This window comes from Lates calcarifer, linkage group LG19, assembly GCF_001640805.2.
Source record: "Lates calcarifer isolate ASB-BC8 linkage group LG19, TLL_Latcal_v3, whole genome shotgun sequence".
Classification (NCBI taxonomy): Eukaryota; Metazoa; Chordata; class Actinopteri; family Centropomidae; genus Lates; species Lates calcarifer.
Genome location: NC_066851.1, coordinates 549,391 through 570,683, shown reverse-complemented (window position 1 = coordinate 570,683; position 21,293 = coordinate 549,391). Strand labels below are relative to the sequence as shown.

At 41.2% G+C, this 21,293-nt stretch overlaps 1 protein-coding gene across 1 annotated transcript in view; it reads right to left on the bottom strand.

Moving 5' to 3' along the window:
• The window catches only part of gabrb1 (gamma-aminobutyric acid type A receptor subunit beta1), a 72,118-nt gene that overhangs the window by 33,443 nt on the left and 17,382 nt on the right, over positions 1 to 21,293 (bottom strand). Inside the window, exon 4 of the mRNA XM_018662213.2 lies at positions 4,323 to 4,543. Coding sequence (XP_018517729.1) covers positions 4,323 to 4,543 — 221 coding nt within the window. The remainder of the gene's footprint in view (positions 1 to 4,322; positions 4,544 to 21,293) is intronic.

The window sequence follows — 21,293 nt, the reverse complement described above, 5'->3', positions numbered from 1 at the left end:
TGGAAGAATCCCACTTAGCCTGGCAGGATAGTGTCAAAAGATATAAAAAGGCCCTCTGTAATGCAAGAAGTGCCTATTACTCATCATTAATAGAGGATAATAAGAACAACCCCAGGTTTCTCTTCAGCACTGTAGCCAGGCTGACAGAGAGTCACAGCTCTATAGATCCACGCATCCCTATAACCCTCAGTTTTATGAACTTCTTTAATGATAAAATCTCTACCATTAGAGATAAAATTAATCACATCCTGCCTTCAATCAGTACAGATTTATGTCATAACACAGGATCCATAGAGTCAGCTGCAAAACCTAACCTTGACTCCTTTTCTCCCATTGACCTAGCCCAGCTCACATCACTTATCTCAGCATCTAAACCTTCAACCTGTCTCTTAGACCCTATCCCAACTAGGCTGCATAAGGAAGCTCTGCCCTTAATTTGCAGTCCTGTATTAGATATGTTAAATCTGTCCTTGTTAACAGGTTATGTTCTGCAGTCGTATAAAACAGCTGTAATCAAACCTCTTCTAAAAAAGCCCACTCTAGATCCAGATGTATTAACCAATTACAGACCAATATCTAACCTCCCCTTTCTTTCTAAGATCCTGGAGAAAGCAGTTGCAAAACAGTTGTGCAATTTTCTACAGGATAATAGTTTATTTGAGGTTTTTCAGTCAGGATTTAGATTGTATCACAGCACAGAGACAGCACTTGTAAAAGTTACGAACGACCTCCTGATAACATCAGACAACGGACTTGTTTCTGTACTTGTCTTGTTAGATCTCAGTGCTGCTTTTGATACGACTGACCATCACATCCTTTTACAGAGACTGGAGCACTTTATTTGCATTAAAGGAACGGCACTAAACTGGTTTAAGTCCTATCTATCTGATAGGCTTCAGTTTGTACATGTTAACAACTACTCCTCCATACACACAAAAGTTAGACATGGAGTTCCACAAGGGTCAGTGCTTGGACCAGTCCTCTTCACTCTGTATATGCTTCCCTTGGGCAATATTATCAGAAAACACTCCATAAATTTCCATTGTTATGCAGATGATACACAGCTTTATCTGTCAATGGAACCTGATGAAACCAATCATCTAGCCAAACTCCAAGCTTGTCTTAGGGACATTAAAATCTGGATGACAAGCACCTTCTTACTACTAAACTCAGATAAAACTGAAATCATTATAATTGGTCCTGAACACATCAGAAACAAACTTTCTAATGATGTAGCTCCACTAGACGGCATTGCCCTGGCTCCCAGCTCCACTGTAAAGAATCTGGGAGTCATCTTTGATCAGGATATGTCCTTTAACTCACATATAAAACAAACTTCTAGGACTGCCTTTTTTCATCTGTGTAACATCTCCAAAATTAGACATTTTCTGTCCCAAAAAGATGCAGAAAAACTAGTCCATGCATTTGTTACTTCTAGGCTGGACTACTGTAATTCATTATTATCAGGCTGTCCCAACAAGTCTCTAAAGACTCTGCAGCTGATTCAAAATGCTGCAGCACGACTACTGACAGGAACTAGGAAAAGAGACCATATTTCTCCTGTGTTAGCCTCTCTACATTGGCTCCCAGTCAAATCCAGAGTAGAATTCAAAATCCTCCTCCTCACGTACAAAGCCCTTAATGGTCAGGCTCCATCTTACCTTAAAGATCTCATAGTCCCCTACAGTCCCACTAGGACTCTGCGCTCCCAAAATGCTGGTTTACTGGTAGTTCCCAGAGTTTCCAAGAGTAGAATGGGAGGCAGAGCCTTCAGTTATCAGGCTCCTCTACTGTGGAACCTTCTCCCAGTTTCGGTCCGGGAGGCAGACGCCCTCTGTACCTTTAAGAGTAGGCTTAAAACTTTCCTCTTTGATAAAGCTTATAGTTAGGGTTGGCTCAGGCTTGAACCATCCCTTAGTTATGCTGCTATAGGCCTAGACTGCCGGGAGATCTCCCATGATGCACTGAGCTCCTTTCTCTCTCTCCCTCTCCCCCTCTCTCTCCCTCTCTCTCCACTCAATATGGATTCATATCCCATGTTACATGTTACAAACCAGTATCTTCCCTTTCCTGTAGTATTGTGCTCTTCCGTCTCTCTCTCCTCTTCTGTCTCTTTCTGCAGGTATTTCTGCCTCTGGAGCTGTAGGGTCTGGTCTGTGATGACAAGTCTCCTGCTGCTCCTACAACTCCACTCAACACCTGCTGCTAGAATTAGAAATTACTTACACTGCTATTAGCTGTATTGCTGTGTTAGCAGTTAATACTTTAATTATCACTACTATCATTACTACTGCTGTATTACTGGCCTCATCTTACATCTGATATGGAACCTGTGTTATGCTATGTTCTTCTTTCGCTATTCTCTACCCCCAGTGATATGGCGCTATATAAATAAAATTGAATTGAATTGAATCAGAGGTCCTGCCAAGCAGATAAGGTCAGACTGTGGTCCAAATTTTGTTGGTGCTTCTTGAGAGCTGGGCATGGACTGCACAAGTTAGGACTTTGATAACATCAACAAGTACTTGAGCACTCAGGGATGTATTTGGGTGTTCCATCCACCTTACTCATCCAATATGGGCGGCACATGGGAGCAAATGATTGGCATCGCTCATTGAATCTTGGACTATATGCTGCTGGAACAGAGGAAATTGCACCTGACACACAACGTTCTGACATTTTTGTCAGAAAGCCAGTCCTCTCATTTCAGTGTCATCTGATCCAGAATCACCTCCGGCAATGCTTCTCACCCCTGGAGACTCTTGCTCCCCCTCCAGATAACTTTGGGGAAGCTGACCTTTTCAGATAGGAATGGAAGCAAGTCCAGTATCTGGCAGATACCTTTTGGAGCAGGTAGAGATGTGGGTACCTCAAAATGCTGTAACCATCATAGGCAACTTAGGAGGAGGAGATGGACTAATGTGCAGGGCTGAGGTGAGAGTTATCAAAGGTGGGACTAGGAGGACATTTTCTCATCCTGTTATAGACATAGTCCTGCTCCTGTCTCCAAGGACTGATTCTTGTTAGTTAATGTGGAATCCTTACTGATTGCAGATGGGGAGTTTTGTGCCTTATGTGTTGTTAATACATTTACCTTATTCATAATGTAACACTATCCTGTGGTTTTTAGTGAGAACTGTTTTGCTTTTACCGGTACTTTGAACACAGAGGGTAAGCAGTCGGCCATGTCGCAGTCTGTAGCTTTGTACCAGACTTAACTATTTGTATTTCTGTACACTGAAGCAATGTCTTTACACAAAGAAATCCGTCAGTAAACTCTGGAAAGCAGCAGCATTTGCCATTAAGTTTTTTTGGTGACTTTCTAACTGGTTGGATAGCTGGTGTTAGGAGCTAGCAAGGCCTGCACAGATCCAGATCCTATATTTTCCTATTATTATTTTTGATCACTGACAGTGTGTCTAATTTTTTTTTCTCCATAAAACTTTTGTCTTGCAGAGGAAAGAAAATCCTGGAAACTGATCCACACCTTTATTGGCAATTCTAATTTTGATAATTGAAAGGAAGCTATAAAATCTCTCAGCTGAAAACTGTCAAGTCATCGTTCTATGTTCGTGTGGGGGATAAAGCTCTATCACCGTTACTCATGCCACTCATGTAATTATTCATCCAGTTTTGTAACAGTCTATTCAATACACTATTCATTACAATACTTAGTTCCAACGTAACACTGATTAGCTGACAGGCACTGAGTGTCAGTTTCACATAATATAATGTGGCAGTCCCTACCTCACCGATTCCCAGAGTAGGTTCTGCCTCACCCTGGGGTGCCCTGAGGATGGTGCGAGAATGCAGCATGTTATCTGTCTGTTTGTCTTCAGCTCTCAGTACTTTTGTAGTTCTGAAGTTTCAGTCTTATGTTCCTGTGTGTACTTTAGACTATCGGCTACACAATTTATTGATCACTACTGTCAGCACTATTTTTGAGCTGCATTAAGTTACTGCTTTTCACATCAAAAGTTTCCTACTGGCACATCAGAGGGAGCATTTTATTGTGAAACAGGTATAGGAAATGTTTGTCAAGGAGTTAATAGAACTTTGTTAATTATCCACAAATACAGATAGACGTATTCTGAACACAGTTTTGTGCTGTGAACTGTCTTGTGCTGGCCCCTGTAAAGACATGGATTTGCTGTTGTATCTAATGTTCAAATTTACATGAAATAAAATACAGTACTGGTGCCACTGCCTCCATCAATGCCTCCTCCAACTGCTTACTTCCCCTACTCCCCAGTCCCACCTAATGGTGCTAATAAACGACAGCTGTAAATGACTACAAAGTAATGAACAGGAGCAGCTCTCACCTGAGACCATAGAGCACTGTCCCATCAGGGTGCAGTCTGATCATTCGGTTCTTCACTGTTACCCCATGAACAAAGGACTTCTTGTCATTAATAAAGTAGGTGTCAGGGACCCACAGCTGGTCTGCCACTCGGTTGTCCAGGGTGAGGTTGAGAGGAATGCCTGTGTAAGAGAGCCGCTTGTCTCTCCAGGACTGCTGGAAGTACATGGTGATGGTGTAGTCCTGTGGGAATGACATGGTGTGAGAGGAAGGTTAGTGCATCAACATGAATGATCCAGTGGTTCATAGATCCCTCCCACCCTGTGCTATGTCCTATGTGTTGTTCTGTTGCCTCGAGAACTGGTGTTAGCTTTAGAGCTTCAGATTTTAAGGTCTGTGATTAGCAAATACAAAGCATCATTAAACGTTAATTGTGTAAGTAAAATTATTGCATAAGTTGTATATCAGCAGTACTTGCTGCTGCTCTTATAAAGGCTCTGAATGACATTCATATTGAAAATGATCTAGGCAAGATTTCAATAATAGTCCTTTTGGATCTCACTGCTGCTTCTCACACTGTTGACCATACAATATGACTGGACAGATTAGAACAGTGATGGACTTAAAGTAGTGCACGTCCTCCAGTATCTCCAGGACAGGAGTGGTTTGGTCTCAGTAAGGAATTATACATCCAAGCAGACTGACATGAATTGTGGAGTTCCCCAACTTAGCCTCTTTTAATTAAAACTTACATGCTTCCATTAGGCCAAAATGTGTAAATCTATGAAACAATACTATTACATTTAAGCATTCGACATGCAAATCTACCTTCTATAACCTAGCAAGTACAGTCCCCTGGATTTTCTCTGAAAGTGCAACTTATTAGTGATTTGCTGTGCCTGAAACAAACCACAGCAAGAAAGTCCAGGTATGACTTAAAAAAAAAGGTTCACACTTTTTATTTTGAAGCTAACAGTTCTCTGAAGTTGGTGCTTCTCAGAATGTTTGTGAATGTGCCCCCTGGTTCTTTTGGTCCCTTCCACTGCTTTGTAAAATTGTCAAAACTAAAATTACAAAACCTCTCCATGGGTCAGTGGATGTCATGCACCATGATTCACAGTCTATCAGGGAACAGAGTGTCGCACCTTCCCATACAGCCTGTACCTTCTTTTCAAAAATAACTTGTTCCAGCTTCAGCACAGACTGCTGAGATGGATTATGTTTTGTAACATCAGTTCTTATTAAACAGTGGGAAGAGTGACCGGCCTGTTCACTTCAAGTCTTTCCACTACTCCTTAAAGAGCTGGAGCTCCTTCATCTTTCCTTCAGTAGGTCCTGTCACCACATCAGCCTTAACCCTGCAACTGTTCCTGCTTTATCTCATCATCAAGTTATAAGTGTTTTCCAGTAAGTGTTGCCATGACAATAAAGACTCATGTCTTCCACTTTTCTGAGCTGAATAATCTAGCACCTGTGTCCTGCAAAATGTCAATACTGTATTGTCAAATAAGTTTTACACTTGATTAACTCAACAAACGTAAGATTAAAATAGAAGCACACAGTATTGATTTATATTACTGGTAACTGCTCTGGAAGGAGGCTCTGTCTTCTTCATAGAGACCCATGACGCTCACAAGCCACGCACTGTAGTAGTACCGGATGCAGAAGAATTGTGGTATAAAACAAATCAGATATTTTAAAGGAGTTGTATGTTTTAGGGTTGTAACACAAAGCTGCTCTATATTTCTGTTCATTTCACAAAATATCAGTATTTCTATTGAATTTGAAATTTGGACACTGGCAGTGTCATTTCCTGTATGGGTGGTTTATGATGTGAGCTCAGGCAGACACCACTAACGTTGACCAGTTAATCAAACCTTTGACTCTGTGTTGTGTTGACTGAAGGAAAGATGGACAAGAGGCTTCCTTCTCTCTTTTTGGACTCATATAAGATAAGAACGGAATATACAGTATAACCACTCAGTCATATGTTTGGCTCATCACACTCGGCTTAGAATCAGCACACCTGTGTGCTAACTTTGTAACGTCTGCTGATTGCGCTGTTCCAGGCTGTATCACATCCATGCATCACATCCATTTATTATACTTCTTAGCAGCATTTCCAATATGCTTAAACACTATCATGTTTGTCCAGATGACATAGTGATATACATTTGAGCTATACAACCTACCCAGGAAATATCTCTCATATTACGTTACATTATATATTATCTAAACCAAATAAATGTTTTTATATAATCTGGAGCACCTGTTGGTTTGTTTTCAAGCTGTCTGATTTTCTTGTTTTCTTGCCCCAATGTCACCTGTAATCAGGTGATCATATTTCCACAACACAATACTTCAGTCAGTACAATTTTATCCCGATAGACTTGGCAACCATTAACTGTAGATTTTACTGTGGCTTTTCCTTTGAGGACCCTTATTTGAAAAGCTTGTGTGTGTTTTGTGTTTATGTTGACAACTATGTAACCATGATGATTTAAAACTGAACAGGTAGAAGTCCTGCAAACCAAAGAAGTTAAAAACACAGTTTGTATTTCCATCAGCAGACAGATATCTTCTATCAGTGCTGTCTAAAACTGAAACACTGTTACATGGTTATGGTTTGATTGGAATTAGGTACAAAAACTAGTTAATGATGGTCAGGTAAAAATGTTGTTAAAATAAAGACTGTGCATAATTGGTTAGTTAAGGTTAGGGAAAGATGGTTGTTATGGATAAAACAAACTAGTGCTGATGTTGGTGAGAGATGGGAAGAGAACAGTGGTGCTTTGTTCCCCGTCTATCCATACATCCTGCCCATCTCCCTCAGAAGTTTTGTGACTCAGTAACAGTGTCACACTTTCTCTGCCTTTCCTGCTGACCGACAAGAGACATTCTATATACATTCAACTAGAGGAAGTGTTTTTCTCCAGAGGACAGTATCCAGTGTATGGTACAGACAAGGTATGTACTGGTCGTGCTTAGCTGTGAACATGGAGACAAAATAAGGGTAAAAAGAGGTTTTTCAGGAGCTTTAACATGCTGAATTGTCTGTTTGTAGTGGTTTTGTTTTGCTGCTCTGTGAGCTGATGTGTGATGTCTCAGCCTCAGGAAACATGTGTTTCTGCTGCTGTCCCTCAGACTTCAACAATAACACTGTACAGTGTGTGAAATGCATTGTGTCACAGCACATTATGATGGCCTGAATACATTCAGAATCATGGAGGCACACCACTCACACTCTCCCTTTCCTGCCATTCTCAACTGTTCACTGTTCTTAAAAAGGGAGATCATCTCAAACATTTTGCTTTACAAATGTCCTGATGTTACATATTTTTAACAGTAATTAAAATACCTCATCATATCACCCATAACTGAAAATCTTTAATTTGATAATATATTGACTGTATTACTAAGTTAATCTTATCGTATGTGCATCTCTACTATAAAGAACACTGTTTTTTATTTATGTTCATCTCCAGCATTTTAGAAACAATAGAAGAATATAGACTCTATATGGATACATTTTTTAACCCAGAAAACATGTAGAGGATGTGGTCAGAAAGAAAGAAACAGAACATTAGAAACAGCTAGTGTGTATTATAAAAATTCCATGAAAATAGTTCCTATATCACTGGAACACTGACACTCTCTTCTTTCTATCCATAAATTGATATTTGTGCTGTGTTAGACCTGTAAATATTCAGACAGAAAACCCAAATAATTTCAAACTCTGTAAATTGTTTTCGCTCAAAAGAAACTGAGAAACCAGAGGACTGGACATTCTGATGAACTACTCTATCAAAATTCTTTAGTTGACTTCAGATAACCTTTGGAGAAAGCTGCAATGACATTGTTGCATCACTGCTCTTCTATCAAGCTAATTTGAAGCTGCTGCAGTTAAGATTCTGCTCACAGCTCTCTGGTTTTCCAGCATTCGTTGCAGTTTAGAGAGATGCTTATGCTGCATTTCCCAGCAACCTGAGGGGAGGCAAACTTTCTGAAAAAAGGCAAGCATGTACCTGAGGTGCATCTGAACACTTCCTCTCTGTGCTCACAGAACAACACAAAGACAATTACCACTACTTCTTCAAGCTGCTAAATACTTTACCTGGAGCATTCAAAGCCTTATATCATGGAAGGTATTTACAAACAGATATTAAAACTCAAGATCACCTGGATTCACAGTATGAACAAGTGACAGCAAGGAGAAAGGTACTATGCAGGAGTTCGTAAACACAATGTACAGACTCAAACAAAAATAACCCCTCAAAATCATCACTTGCATCTCTGCCTGTATTTCCTTATTCTCTTCTTATTTTACTGTCTTCAGGATATTTGTGGGCTGTAGCCTTTGGGCAGTTATGTGTAGCCCCCAGTCTGTCACAGCTACATAGTGACCAGGTTACATGGTTGTCTCTTTCCCTTCTCTCTGTTTGTGTTGTGGATGTATAAAAAGCTGCAGGTCTGTGTCTGTTTGGGTGAGGGTGGAGCTAAGCTCAGGCTGTGTGAGGAGGCGTGGTTGTGTTCATTTATATTTTATAACGTAACCGCTGTAAAACAATCAGAAAATAAAGTGATTTCACTGCTTTGTTGTCATCCAACACAACTCCCACTCTTCATTCACTCTCTAGCTCGCTTGATCACTACACACTGATGATTGATTTCAATTACTCTGGAGCAAACATGTCATGTTGGCCTTGTATGTGGCATTTTACAGTGAAACTGCATATTTACTATGCAGTTGCACTGCAGTGTTCCACTGGTAAAATCAAATCAAAGCGCAACACTAATAATTGTGTGATTGGGCTCATTCAGCTGGATAACTCCCCCTCTAATCAAGGTTCACAAGGTGTCTATGCCAAAAATGTTTTTCAGTGTCTGCCAGTTTGTTTCACTTCACTTCAGATTTGAATTGCTAAACAAATCTGAAATGTAAGCGATGATTCAGAGATCTGGTAATAGCATGTCCAAGCCACTGGCCAGTCACTGGAAATGTTAGTAGCCAATAATAAAGTGGAGATGACATCACCTCTCATGAGGCAGCAGTGAGAAAGTGCTGCCTCATAAAGCTGGGAACACAGAGTAAGAAGGAGTCCTCTCTCTCTCTCTCTGTGTGTGTGTGTGTGTGTGTGTGTGTGTGTGTGTGTGTTGGGGGGATGGGAGCGTGGTGGGGGCTGGAGAATGGTTACAGCCCCATTGGGGATGAAGACTTTCTAAGAGTCTATTATTAGAAACAGCTGTTCCCTTCAGCACCTACTTCAACATCATCACTGTGGCACCTCAGTGTTTCTGCAGCAGAGTGATGGCCTTAATGTGAGCTGAATACTGTCATGCATACACACTGTACTAACGAATGGGAGGGAGGGAGAGGCAGAGGTCCATCACTGCTGCTGCACCACACTGCACTGCACTCCAGGTGGACAGAAGAACAGGGCCAGCAAATGCCTTTGGTTTGTTTTCCTCTCTCTCTCTCCAACAGTCTGTGTTGATGTGTGAAAGATGATCTCTTCAATGCTGCCACTCCTTTCTTTCTCACTCTGTCTATGTATCCATTTCTTTCTGTCCAAGTTTTACTGCAGCACAGCAGAACATGGGCACCTATGCTGTGCCCGCAGTGTGCTGCTGCCTGACCTAATTCCTCCCTATCCACAGCCATCTCTGGATGCATCATAGAAGAGGGGGGAGGATTAAGTGTTGGGGTAGTGGTGCAGTCCTTCTGCAGTCCACTTCAACATAAGATCTGAGAAAGAGCTCAGCCCATCAGTGGGATACTTTGATCAGTTTAATTCATATGCTGTAGTTATTCAGAAAAAGCATGCATGTTAATTTGCATGTGAAGGATCACATGATGTATATGTGACAAACTGCAGTTCCCCGCTACAGAACTATTTTAGCCTCTCTTAGTTCATTGTCCTGGCTTTATGGCCCCCAGCTTTACTGATTCAGTGTCAGTGCTCTCATCAACCTTGTCTCCAGTAGCAGCAGGCAGCTTTTCTGATTGAGCAAGCATTAATAAGCTTACTGTCCTCTACCTGCTCAGCAGCAAACAGCAATTAGAGAGCAGCAGGTGAAGACAGTGGAGCATTTAGCAGCCTGATATTTTTCTCTCGAGTTGGTGGAGAGGAAACCAAAGCTAAAAGGAGAATGAACATTCGACTGACTTTACCACAAGTCCAGAAGAATGATCATGTTGCTCTGTGTCTGCTGGAAGGCAACATATTCACCACATTTACAGCTTTTTGGACCATTAAATTAAATTCTCTAATTTTGTTATTGTCAACAAATCCCATATGCAGACCAAAACCACCAATGAACTGATCCTATTCGTATGAAGATGCATGTCCAACACCTGATGGTATTCCTCTGTGACACAGAGCTCCATTTTATTTTATCCAAAGACTAGAACCCGTACACTGTAATTTACTGTGACTCAGTAACATAAACTGTTCTGCTTCCACTAAATGTGGATTAATCCGCCACTTGTTACATACAGACACTTGACCTCTTAGCATCACCTTTTACTCACTGGGTCACTGGCAACACCTTTAGCACTATTTTTCAGTGTGATGGGTAAACTACAGCATTGTTAAACTTTTTTTCTTAAACACTTTACAGTTAGGTTTAGGTACTCTCAGCGTTTGGTTAAGGTCCAGGAAAGCTTGTAGTCTGGTTTAATGCAGAAATACCTAAAAAACATGTGCAGTGCACATGCAGTCTCACCCATATACCTCAGCAGACAATGGGCTGTGGTTTTATTTATAAATGGCAGCCAAGCCCCCAATATCAGGAAGCTCAATTCAGTGTAAAAATGAAGGGCTGTGTTAAACCTGCCTCTGATTACTTAGCAGTCATTTTAAGCACAGTTAAGTTGCCTTCAGAAATCTGCTTTACCTGGCAATTAAACTTGATTCATCAGTATTGTTGCTATGGTTACCCACAGAATACCTGAGTTAGAATAAACCATTGACCAGACTATGTTTGAGGTGTCCTGATATATTTTTTCCTCACCTGCTGGCCAATCAGAGACAAATTTGCTGCTCTGTTATATATAGATACAGAACAAAATGTCCCTCTGACTCCATGTCAGTTCTATTTACTGCAACAGGAATGTACACATTTTCAGTAATGATATAACAATAATAACAATGACAGATGACTTGATAATCCACAACACAGATGCTGACACTCTGTTCTCTGCCACCAATCAGGCCTTTTGCTGTTGCCAAATCAATCAGCATGTTCCCATTCCTCTCTTTGTTTCCATGCCAACCCCAGAATGCACTCACATACAGGTAGAAAGTGACAATTCAATACAAATTGAGGTTCTGGCAGAAGTGAGCACAAGGACAAAAGGAATGACTCCACCACCAAGAAACAAGAAGAGAGAAAGAGTCTGACTGCTTTCTTACAGAGGACTAACAGGCAAGCCCCCCTAGCTCACCTGGTTATGTATGTACCACTAACAGGGCTGGGTCCTTGTTGCAGCAGCCTGGATTCAGGTCTGGCCCAGACCTTTTGCTGCGTGTCATCCCCTCTCTCCCCCTGCCTTTTCTGTCACTTTATTTATTTATATATATTTCTAGTGTTTTATATAACTAATAGTATTTTCTTTTTCCTGGGTTGTGGACCTTCTTGCAAACCAGCATCAGCAGTTTTGTGCTCAACATGCACGTCTTAGACGTGCATGTTAAGTGTAGGAAATATAAATCAACTGATACCTATACAAAAACAAGACTCAGAGTTCACATCTAAACATATTGACAGATTTAGCTGAGATTCTGCGTGAAACTGATGTTTCCTGGTAATGCTCTCTCTGCACTCTAGTGCCTCTATTTTGTAAGTATGTGTGTGCATTCTTAGAACAGATGTGTTAAAAAATTACTCAAAAAATACGTTGTTATATGTGTCATCACATTTTGTGTGAATTCCAACACAAGGTGTGTAAAAAAGCTGAACATAATTATTGTGTTGTACAATTTAACACAATTTGTTTTTTAGGGAAAATTATTTATTTAATTAATTAATTTAATGTTTGCACCACAGAGAAGGAGACAAAGGAGACAACAATGGAGGCTGCATCTCTTGGTTTTCTGTCAGACCCTTCCGTAGGTATCAATTACTAGTTTATCGTAATGAAAATAAATAAACGTTATGGATTTACATGAATTTTGGAGTTTGAATAAAATTATACTTGGATTTTTTAGTTAGAACATGGTTTGAGTGGATGCTAATCTTAACAGCTAGTGCCCCTTCTCCGTTAACAACAGTAATATTTCTTGGTCAAATGCATTCTTCTTTTGTATAGTCATATAGTTGTTTGCAATTGAACAATTAATAGTAGCATTATATGGGCCTTTATGAGTCAGTCACCTGCTATGTTTTAACAATACAGACGGATATGCCCCTTCACTATGTGTTAACCATCAAACTCTTGTCCAAGCTGGAAGCAGAATCTGCTCAAGCTTTGACCGTCACTCAGAGCATTAGTATTAGACATTCATGGCACCTGGTTAAAGTTTCTTTGTAGTACTTATGTTGTAGCTGAACTAGCGGCTCGGGAGAGGCTTTATGGTGAGTGTGTGTGTGTAGCTGTAACCCTGGAGTTTACCATGTTAATGTTACAGTTGTTAGCACTGAATATCTTGTAAAGCTCTGAATATAGCATAGTTTGTTACCGGCCGGCCCATGTGTTGTGTTTACTACCACAGTAAAGAAATAATGACCAACTAACGTTAGTAGGATGTCGCCTCTCATACTGACACACTAATTAGCCCTGAGAGAAGGGTCAGGACCATGGATGTGTTATGAGAGCTGGATACGGTGCCGCTGTTCAGCCTTGCAGCCTATTTCTTCCAGTGGCCACTCACGGTACTGCATTGAAAAACCCCCCTGGGGCCCAAAAAGCATTTTCCCTATATGCCACCATAAAACTCATAAAACATCCATGCAGAAGCCAGAAACTTTCCAGCATATGTGCCAGGCAATAACTCTGATAGGACCGAATGGTCACCATTTTCGATCCGGTATCCAGCTCTAATAATACATCCATGGTCCAAACCTAGTTTGGCTAAATGCTTTGGCTGATTGCTATCATCTGCCTCACTACTACATCTGCCTACTACTGTATTGACAGAGTGGGGTCTGCAACCTTTGTTACCAAGTTAGATCTTCTAAAGGGCTACTGGAAAGTGAATTTGGACAGGCCACAGTCATGTACTTTTGTTGGATGTGGAAAGGTTTGTCTTATGAACACTGAAATAGATGCCACTGTGAACTTCAGTGTGCCCACTTCATTGGCAAATTATATAGGAGTTTTTGCAAGAATTTTGCGACTGCTGCTGAAAGTGAGCATGCCTCAAATGTTGTGAAATGTTGTTAATAATCCCTAATTGTACTGAAAATGTGTGCACACAAGTGTAATTGATTTATTACCTTTGTTTTTACTTTCAACAGTTTGGCGGTTGATTTGGAGGGGTGGTTTTTTTGAACCAAACACATAGGTAGAGCTATTCGGTCGCAGCTGATTTTTCTCTGATGTGTTAGATTATGATAGGGGGCAGGATAACATTTATTGTAAAACCCACAGGCTCAAATTTCAGCCGCAGCCTCGTGTTGTCCACAACCTCATATTTCACTGCTGCCCAGCTGGCTGTCGTCCCTGCCCAGTTCAGGTCAGTCCTGTTCTTCATCTCTCTCCTCAGAAATACCATCTCTGTGTGATCAAATGGAGCTCCATTAACCTCCTATCTAATGGCTCTGTCTATCTGGACAGGCTAACAAGTGAAAGTCAGAGCTGTTAAAAGGCTCAGGCGAAGCTTGGTGGTCCAAGATGGGATACTAAATGCTAAAAACAGTGTAGTAACACTGCAGCTTCTTTGTGGTGCTTTACATTAGTAGTAGTCTCCAGAGCAGTAGCTAAAGCACATGTGAAATTACCAACATTAAGCCATGACATTTTTTTCTTTTTGATTGGATGACTTCTTGGTTTTAACAGAGGACATTGCTTCTAGCGGGACTAATGCACAGAGCTTCAAAATGACAAGGTACATCATTGCCTTTACTGCATGTAAGACAGTGACACTGTTGTCATGGAAGTGATTATTTAATACACATGTTTATACATTTCAATTTGGCAGAAAAAGCTCTTGAGCGTTCGTACACTTTAAGTGTGGATCCTAGGCACTGTTTTATAAATGAGATCGCTGTTCTTTGTAGGAACTCTTAAATAATCTGAGCAGCAACAAGGATTGTAATCCTCCCATAACAAACACACACACATGAACACTTGATTTTAGTTAAGTCAACAATAAAGGCTAGTGACAATGCCCCCAAAAATTTGAGATACCCCTAGAACAAAACCTAACAATGTTTTTCCTCATCTCTAAGGTCTCCCATATATGAAATGGATTCTTAGGTTAAAATATTTTACTGCAAACATTGTTAAATTGACACATATTGTTATACATCCCAAACCTAAAAAAGAACCAAAATATAGCCTGGCCGTATGGGAGTTAAGACATATAAACTCACGTAGATTAATAACACAAGCTCTGACAGCTTTGAAACTTGACATAATTGTGGTCAGGAAGTTGCTTTAGCTATCAGAAAAACCTGGATGTGAATATCTTGATATATGTAACATATAGAGACCTATGAACACTTGCCTAAAATAAGCAGACATGCAAAAAAGGAATATCTATGCCGAATGTTCTCATTTACTTTGTAGTTGCTTGGCCAGGGATTGTCATAGAAAAAAATATGATGGCCTGTTGGAAGCATGGGCTTGTGCTGAATCCAGTGATACCAAATATGTAAATATACCATGCATAGTCAATGTGTTACGTCACTAAATGTATGAGGTGTCCCAAATGAAAGGAAGTGAAACATTGACATTGACAATTCAATGTTGCTGCAAACTAAGCAAGTAACTTGAGGTAAGTGCTGCCCTATGTCTATGGTGCATTTAATAAATGATACATTTATATGACACCTTTTATCATACAGTTCCTATGGAAACAAAGATTAAAAATGAAAGATAACACCGTAATTATGGATACTGTATATATGTACTGTCATATATGATGGCTTGCTGGAATGATTGAAAAATTGTGCTGAATCCAGCAATACTAAATATGTACCATGCATAATCATTCATCACTAAATATATAAACTGTCCCAAATAAGAGAATATGTTGCATTGCATAGCAATGTACTGTACTGTACCGTGCGACATCACCGGGGCATGGATCGAGCTAAGGTTTACGGCTCAGCAATAGCACACACAGGAGACAAGGTGACAGGATTGTAGTTTGACCTTGATGATCCTTTTAATAAAACTATAACTTAACTTCACACAGTACAAATTACTGTACAAATGTTCATTAAACAAAACACGAGGAGGAATGAGCCCTCTCATGCTAAACTCCCCAGCTCTTTGGCTGGTGTTTTTCATGGGCTGCTTTTGGAAGCCATCATCAGTGACAAAGTGGGTCATATTTGGGCAGTCTGGGAAAGAGCAAGAGCAAAACTCAGTGCAAGTCAAGCCCACTGAAAGACACTGGCATTTGCTGGTATCATTGCAGTTCCATTTTTCCAGTACAGGTGGGTGATGTCTCGAACTTTTTTAGGTGCTGGTGCCTTCTGGAACATGACAGGTTCAATGGACCCATCTTGTCTGAGCCTCTATCCTCTACCAACTGGGTTCCAGAGTTGAGGCTTGAATGCTGGTTTACTGGCAGTTTCTAGGAGTAGAATGGGAGGCAGAGCCTTCAGCTATCAGGCTCCTCTACTGTGGAACCTTCTCCCAGTTTCGGTCTGGGAGGCACACACCCTCTGTACCTTTAAGAGTACGCTTAAAGACTAGACTGCCGGGAAATCTCCCATGATGCACTGCTTCTCTCTCGCTCTCTCTCTCCACTGTATGGATTCATATCCCATTTTACATGTTACTAACTCAGTTTCTTCCCTTTCCTGTAGTATTGTGCTCTTCCGTCTCTCTCTCCTCTTCTGTCTCTTTCTGCAGGTATTTCTGCCTCTGGAGCTGTAGAGTCTAAAGTCTCCTGCTGCTCCTACAACTCCACTCAACACCTGCTGCTAGAATTAGAAATTACTTACACTGCTATTAGTTGTATTGCTTTCTTAGCAGTTAATACATTAATTATCACTACTATCATTATGGAAGTTTTTCCTTGCCACTGTCGCCTAGTGCTGCTCATGGTGATATTTGTTGGGTCTCTCTCTGTAAATACCTATTTTATAGAGTACGGTCTAGACCTGCTCTATATGAAAAATGCCTTGAGATGACTTTTGTTGTGATATGGCGCTATATAAATAAAATTGAATTGAATTGAAAATGTTGCTGTTGAATTTATCAAATGTAATATCTCAAAATCAGGATAAGTTAAAGCAAAACTACAGTACTGTGCAAAAGGTTTAGGCAGTTTTAGGCATTAATGACAAAGTGAGGATGCTATCAAAAATAATCCCATGATGTATGTAATCCCATATTGACTCCAAGATGTTGAGATCAGGGATCTATGGAGGTCAGAATATCTACGGCAGGACTCCTTGTTCTTCTTGTCTCTGGAGATTGTTCTTTGTGATGCTGACTGTGTGTTTGGACTCGCTGTCCTGCTGCAAAATTAATCTGGGACTGACACCTCACTGATGCTACTTGATCAAGGATAAGACTAAAAACATCTAATGTGCCTAAAACCTTTACTGCACTGTGTATGTGTGTGGCCAGATACTGCCAGAACTGAAAGTGAGAAAAGATATACTTTTGTTTTTGTGTGAACTGAGCCTCTAATGTGTTATGTTAGTGTAGGAAAACATAGTTTTTTAGGGTCACTTTGTAGCGCTTCTATAGTTAGTCTTATGAGGTCATTGGCATCCCTCAGTTATAGGCAGCAGGCCTCTACAGGGTTAAGCTACCCACACTAATGTGGAGCATCAGGGCTAAGTGATCCCTGTTGATCCCAGATCTGAACAAGCAGCTGGGAAGCAGGACACTTCCTGACACCTTGATATCTTCTCACAGATTAAGTACTGTCAGCAGAATTTCTCATAAATCCTAATCTCTTCAACACAAGCTTGAGGTTAGGGAAAGTCCCACAGCTGTGGAAGACATCTTGTGTGGTACCGGTGCCGAAGACGCAGCACCCCAAGGACTTCACCAGCTACAGGCCGGTGGCGCTGACATCCCACCTGATGAAGACCCTGGAGCGACTGATTCTTGCCCATCTCCGGCCCTCAGTGAGACAGTCAATGGACCCGCTGCAGTTTGCCTACCAGCCTGGCATCAGGGTGGATGATGCAGTCATCTATCTTCTCCAAAGAGCTCTCTCTCACCTGGATAAACCTGGAAACACTGTGAGAATCATGTTCTTTGATTTCTCCAGTGCTTTTAACACCATACAGCCCACACTCCTGAGGGACAAGCTGGAACTCATGGGGGTGGACCAGCATCTGGCACTCTGGATACTGGACTACCTCACCAACTGACCGCAGTATGTGAGGACACGAGACTGCATGTCTGACATGGTGGTCTACAGCATGGGGGCCCCGCAGGGAATGGTCCTGGCTCCATTCCTCTTCACCCTCTACACTGCAGACTTCCAGTACAATTCACCTCACTGCCACCTGCAAAAGTTCTCTGACGACTCCGCAGTCGTCGGCCTCATCACAAATGAGGATGACAGAAAGTACAGAGAACTGACGCAGGACTTTGTGGACTGGTGCCTGCAGAGCTGCCTCCAGATCAATGCAGGGAAGACCAAAGAACTGGTGGTGGATTTCTGCAGGAGCAGACACTCCCCTCAACACCAGTGAACACCCAGGGAAGAGACATTGAGATGGTGACATCTTATAAGTACCTGCGTGTTCAGCTGAACAATAGACTGGACTAGACAGACAACACCACTGCACTTTATAAGAAGGCTCAGAGCAGGCTCTATCTGCTGAGGAGACTCAGGTCCTTTGGAGTGCAGGGGGCACTGCTCAGGACTTTTTATGACACAGTTATGGCATCAGCCATCTTCTATGGAGTGGTCTGCTGGGGCAGCAGCATCTCGACAGCAGACAGGAAGAGACTGGAGAAGCTGATCAAGAAAGCCAGCTCTGTCCTGGGGTGCCCCCTTGACCCTGTGTAGGTGGTGGATGAGAGGAGGATGATAGCAAAACTATCATCCCTGATGGACAATGAGTTCCACCCCATGCAGGACAGTTTGACAGCACTGAACAGCTCCTTCAGCGATAGGCTGCTTCACCTTAAAGTGTGTGAAGGAGAGGTATCGCAGGTCCTTCCTTCCTGCTGCTGTCAGACTCTACAACCAGCACTGCTCCTAGTTTCACCACATACTCAATAGACAATTTTCACTAGTTTTTTTCTGCACTTTAATTAACCCAAACAGCTGCTACCAGTCACTCACTGTGTGCAATTTCATTTCAAATGTGCAATATCTGTATTTAGTTCACTTTCTGTCTATGTATAAAGTTGTATATTGCTCTTCTGTTAATATTTTTTTATTACATTGTCATGTTTATACTGTTGTGTATATTTTTTATAACCTTATCTTTTTATTTTTGCCCTTACTTGTATTTATGTCTTTCTAACTTTTTCAATCACTTATGCTGCTGCAACAATGTAAATTTCCCCACTGTGGGACTGTGGGATTATCTTATCTTATCTTAATTCTGAGGTGGTGCCATATACATCACGGTGCCAGGCCGATCAGTAACAGCTGCTGGACACACACACACTGATAACACATGGCATTGTCTAAATGCACAGCAAAGCCTTCTAGGAGGATATACATATATATATACATATTTTAAAGAGTACGGTCTAGACCTGCTCTATATGAAAAGTGCCTTGAGATGACTTTTGTTGTGATATGGCGCTACATAAATAAAATTGAATACATGAGTATTATGCATATACATATAAACATTAAAAGTATTCTCTACTAAGAAGTAAGGCAATATTCAAACATGAAACACACCTCTCCCTTCAGTGCTTTATCAAACTCTGGGACATGCATCACCACGAAAACCCACAATAACAACAGGCCGAGGAGGAAAATGGTAGAATTAAGTGTGTCCACCTTTTCAAAGCTGAAGCTTAGCTAACATGGAAGGTAACTTTACCTTAGAGAAATTCAAATTCTACATCAATCCCACTGTGCTCGCTTGTTTTGTTTTCAGGTCTTCATAAGAAAAAATATCTCAATACAGAGTGAACAACAGAGCACTGAGGCTGTGTGTTACATTGGCTGCAGTGAAGCTAACAGGCAGAATGGACAAGACATTTTCTCAGAGCTAGCACAGCAGCTGAAGACAGAGATACTCATAACTCTCCTCCTACTCTAACTAACATTACACCAACAACAAACAGGACAAAATAATACTGACCACTGCCACTACCCTGTCTCTGCTCTGTAGTGTTGACATGGACAGAATTTCCATCTTTCTCTCTCCCACTGTCCTTTCATACCCTCCCACCTCCTGCGTACAAGCACAAAGGCCATGATTGGCTAGAATGGGCTGCACCGATCAACTTCATTTATATCCCAGTTCTAGATCCAGGACCAGAAGGAACAGCTAGCATACTATCAGGAGATATTCACTGAATTTGAATAAAAGTACATTAGATTATAATTGCTAACCTTGTCTTTAATGAAGAATACTCATGTAGTCAATGAAGATATAACATGTTGCTTACACCTGAAGGTCCTGAATTTAAACTGCAGGGTTAACTGTTCAGTCAACACATCATGGTTGATTAGGGAGCAGTAATGAGCAGCAGTATGTCTGTAGACACTCCAAAGCATTCATAGGCTACTTACTAAACACCATTAGGGTGGATTAAATGACTGCTAATAGACAAAGCCATCACATCCATTGACTAATAGGCCTATGTAATCATCTTATTTGGCTGTCAGTGTAAAGCACAGATAGATGTTGGTGGGACTGCAGTAATGTAGCTATGTAGGCATTTTCATTAACAGCTGATGAGCTGCATATTGCCTGCGCTGATGCTACTGATTGATTTTGGCAGCAGCAAGCTTTCTAGAGCCTCTGGGATGGTGTTTTCTATCAGAGGATGTGTCATTAATGCCCACAGCACTCATAGAACTCATGCAAAGACATGCTGAAAAATCACCAAGTAAGTCCACTGTGACACGGCGTCAGACCAGTTCAAAGCTGTTACGATAAAAAATCTGCCACTTACAGAGTTCAGCCATGAACAGTGCTTCAAAGCAGGTGGGAGATGCAAAAACAAAGAAACTTAACACCACCCAGGATGACCCTAATCTATGTTCTCCCTATGTCTCCTTGGGATTCTCAGGGTTCCTCCCTTCCTCCAAAGACATGCTGGTTAATTGGTGACTCTAAATTAACCGATGTGAATGGTTGGACTCCAGACCCAGTGACCCTTAAAAATAAGGGTGTAACAATGTGCCGTGGCACGATGCATCGCAACTGAGGAAACATGACGATACGCATCATGACTCTGAAAACTGTATCATGATGTGACTGATGAAGTGAGCTCTGTGTCCTGAAGTAATCTGTTTCATCTCTGTGAGTGATCGTACTGTGTGCTGTACTAAATAACACTGAGGAATTAAAGTGAGTAGGTTTGAACTGCAACTTTCTCATCTTCCCACAGCTTCTCACAATGTAACAGCATCTGGCTGCTTCAGGTTCTGTTCAGTCAGTCTGTAGACCGCTGGCTTTCCTAGTGACCACTAATCAGCTGACAGAGTGACTGTAGTGAGTCGATCTCTCTCTCTCTCTTATTCCTCTTGCATAATTGTTTTCTCTGACAGTTGATATTTTTCAGACTCATCATCGGTAGCAGCTGTAATTCTCTTGTTTTCACTCATCATTAATTTCTTTCCTCTGTGGCAGCAGAACATGTTACAGCAGCTTCACAAACTCCTGCAGCTTAAACTGAACTAACCAAAGACTTTAAGGGCTGAGTAAC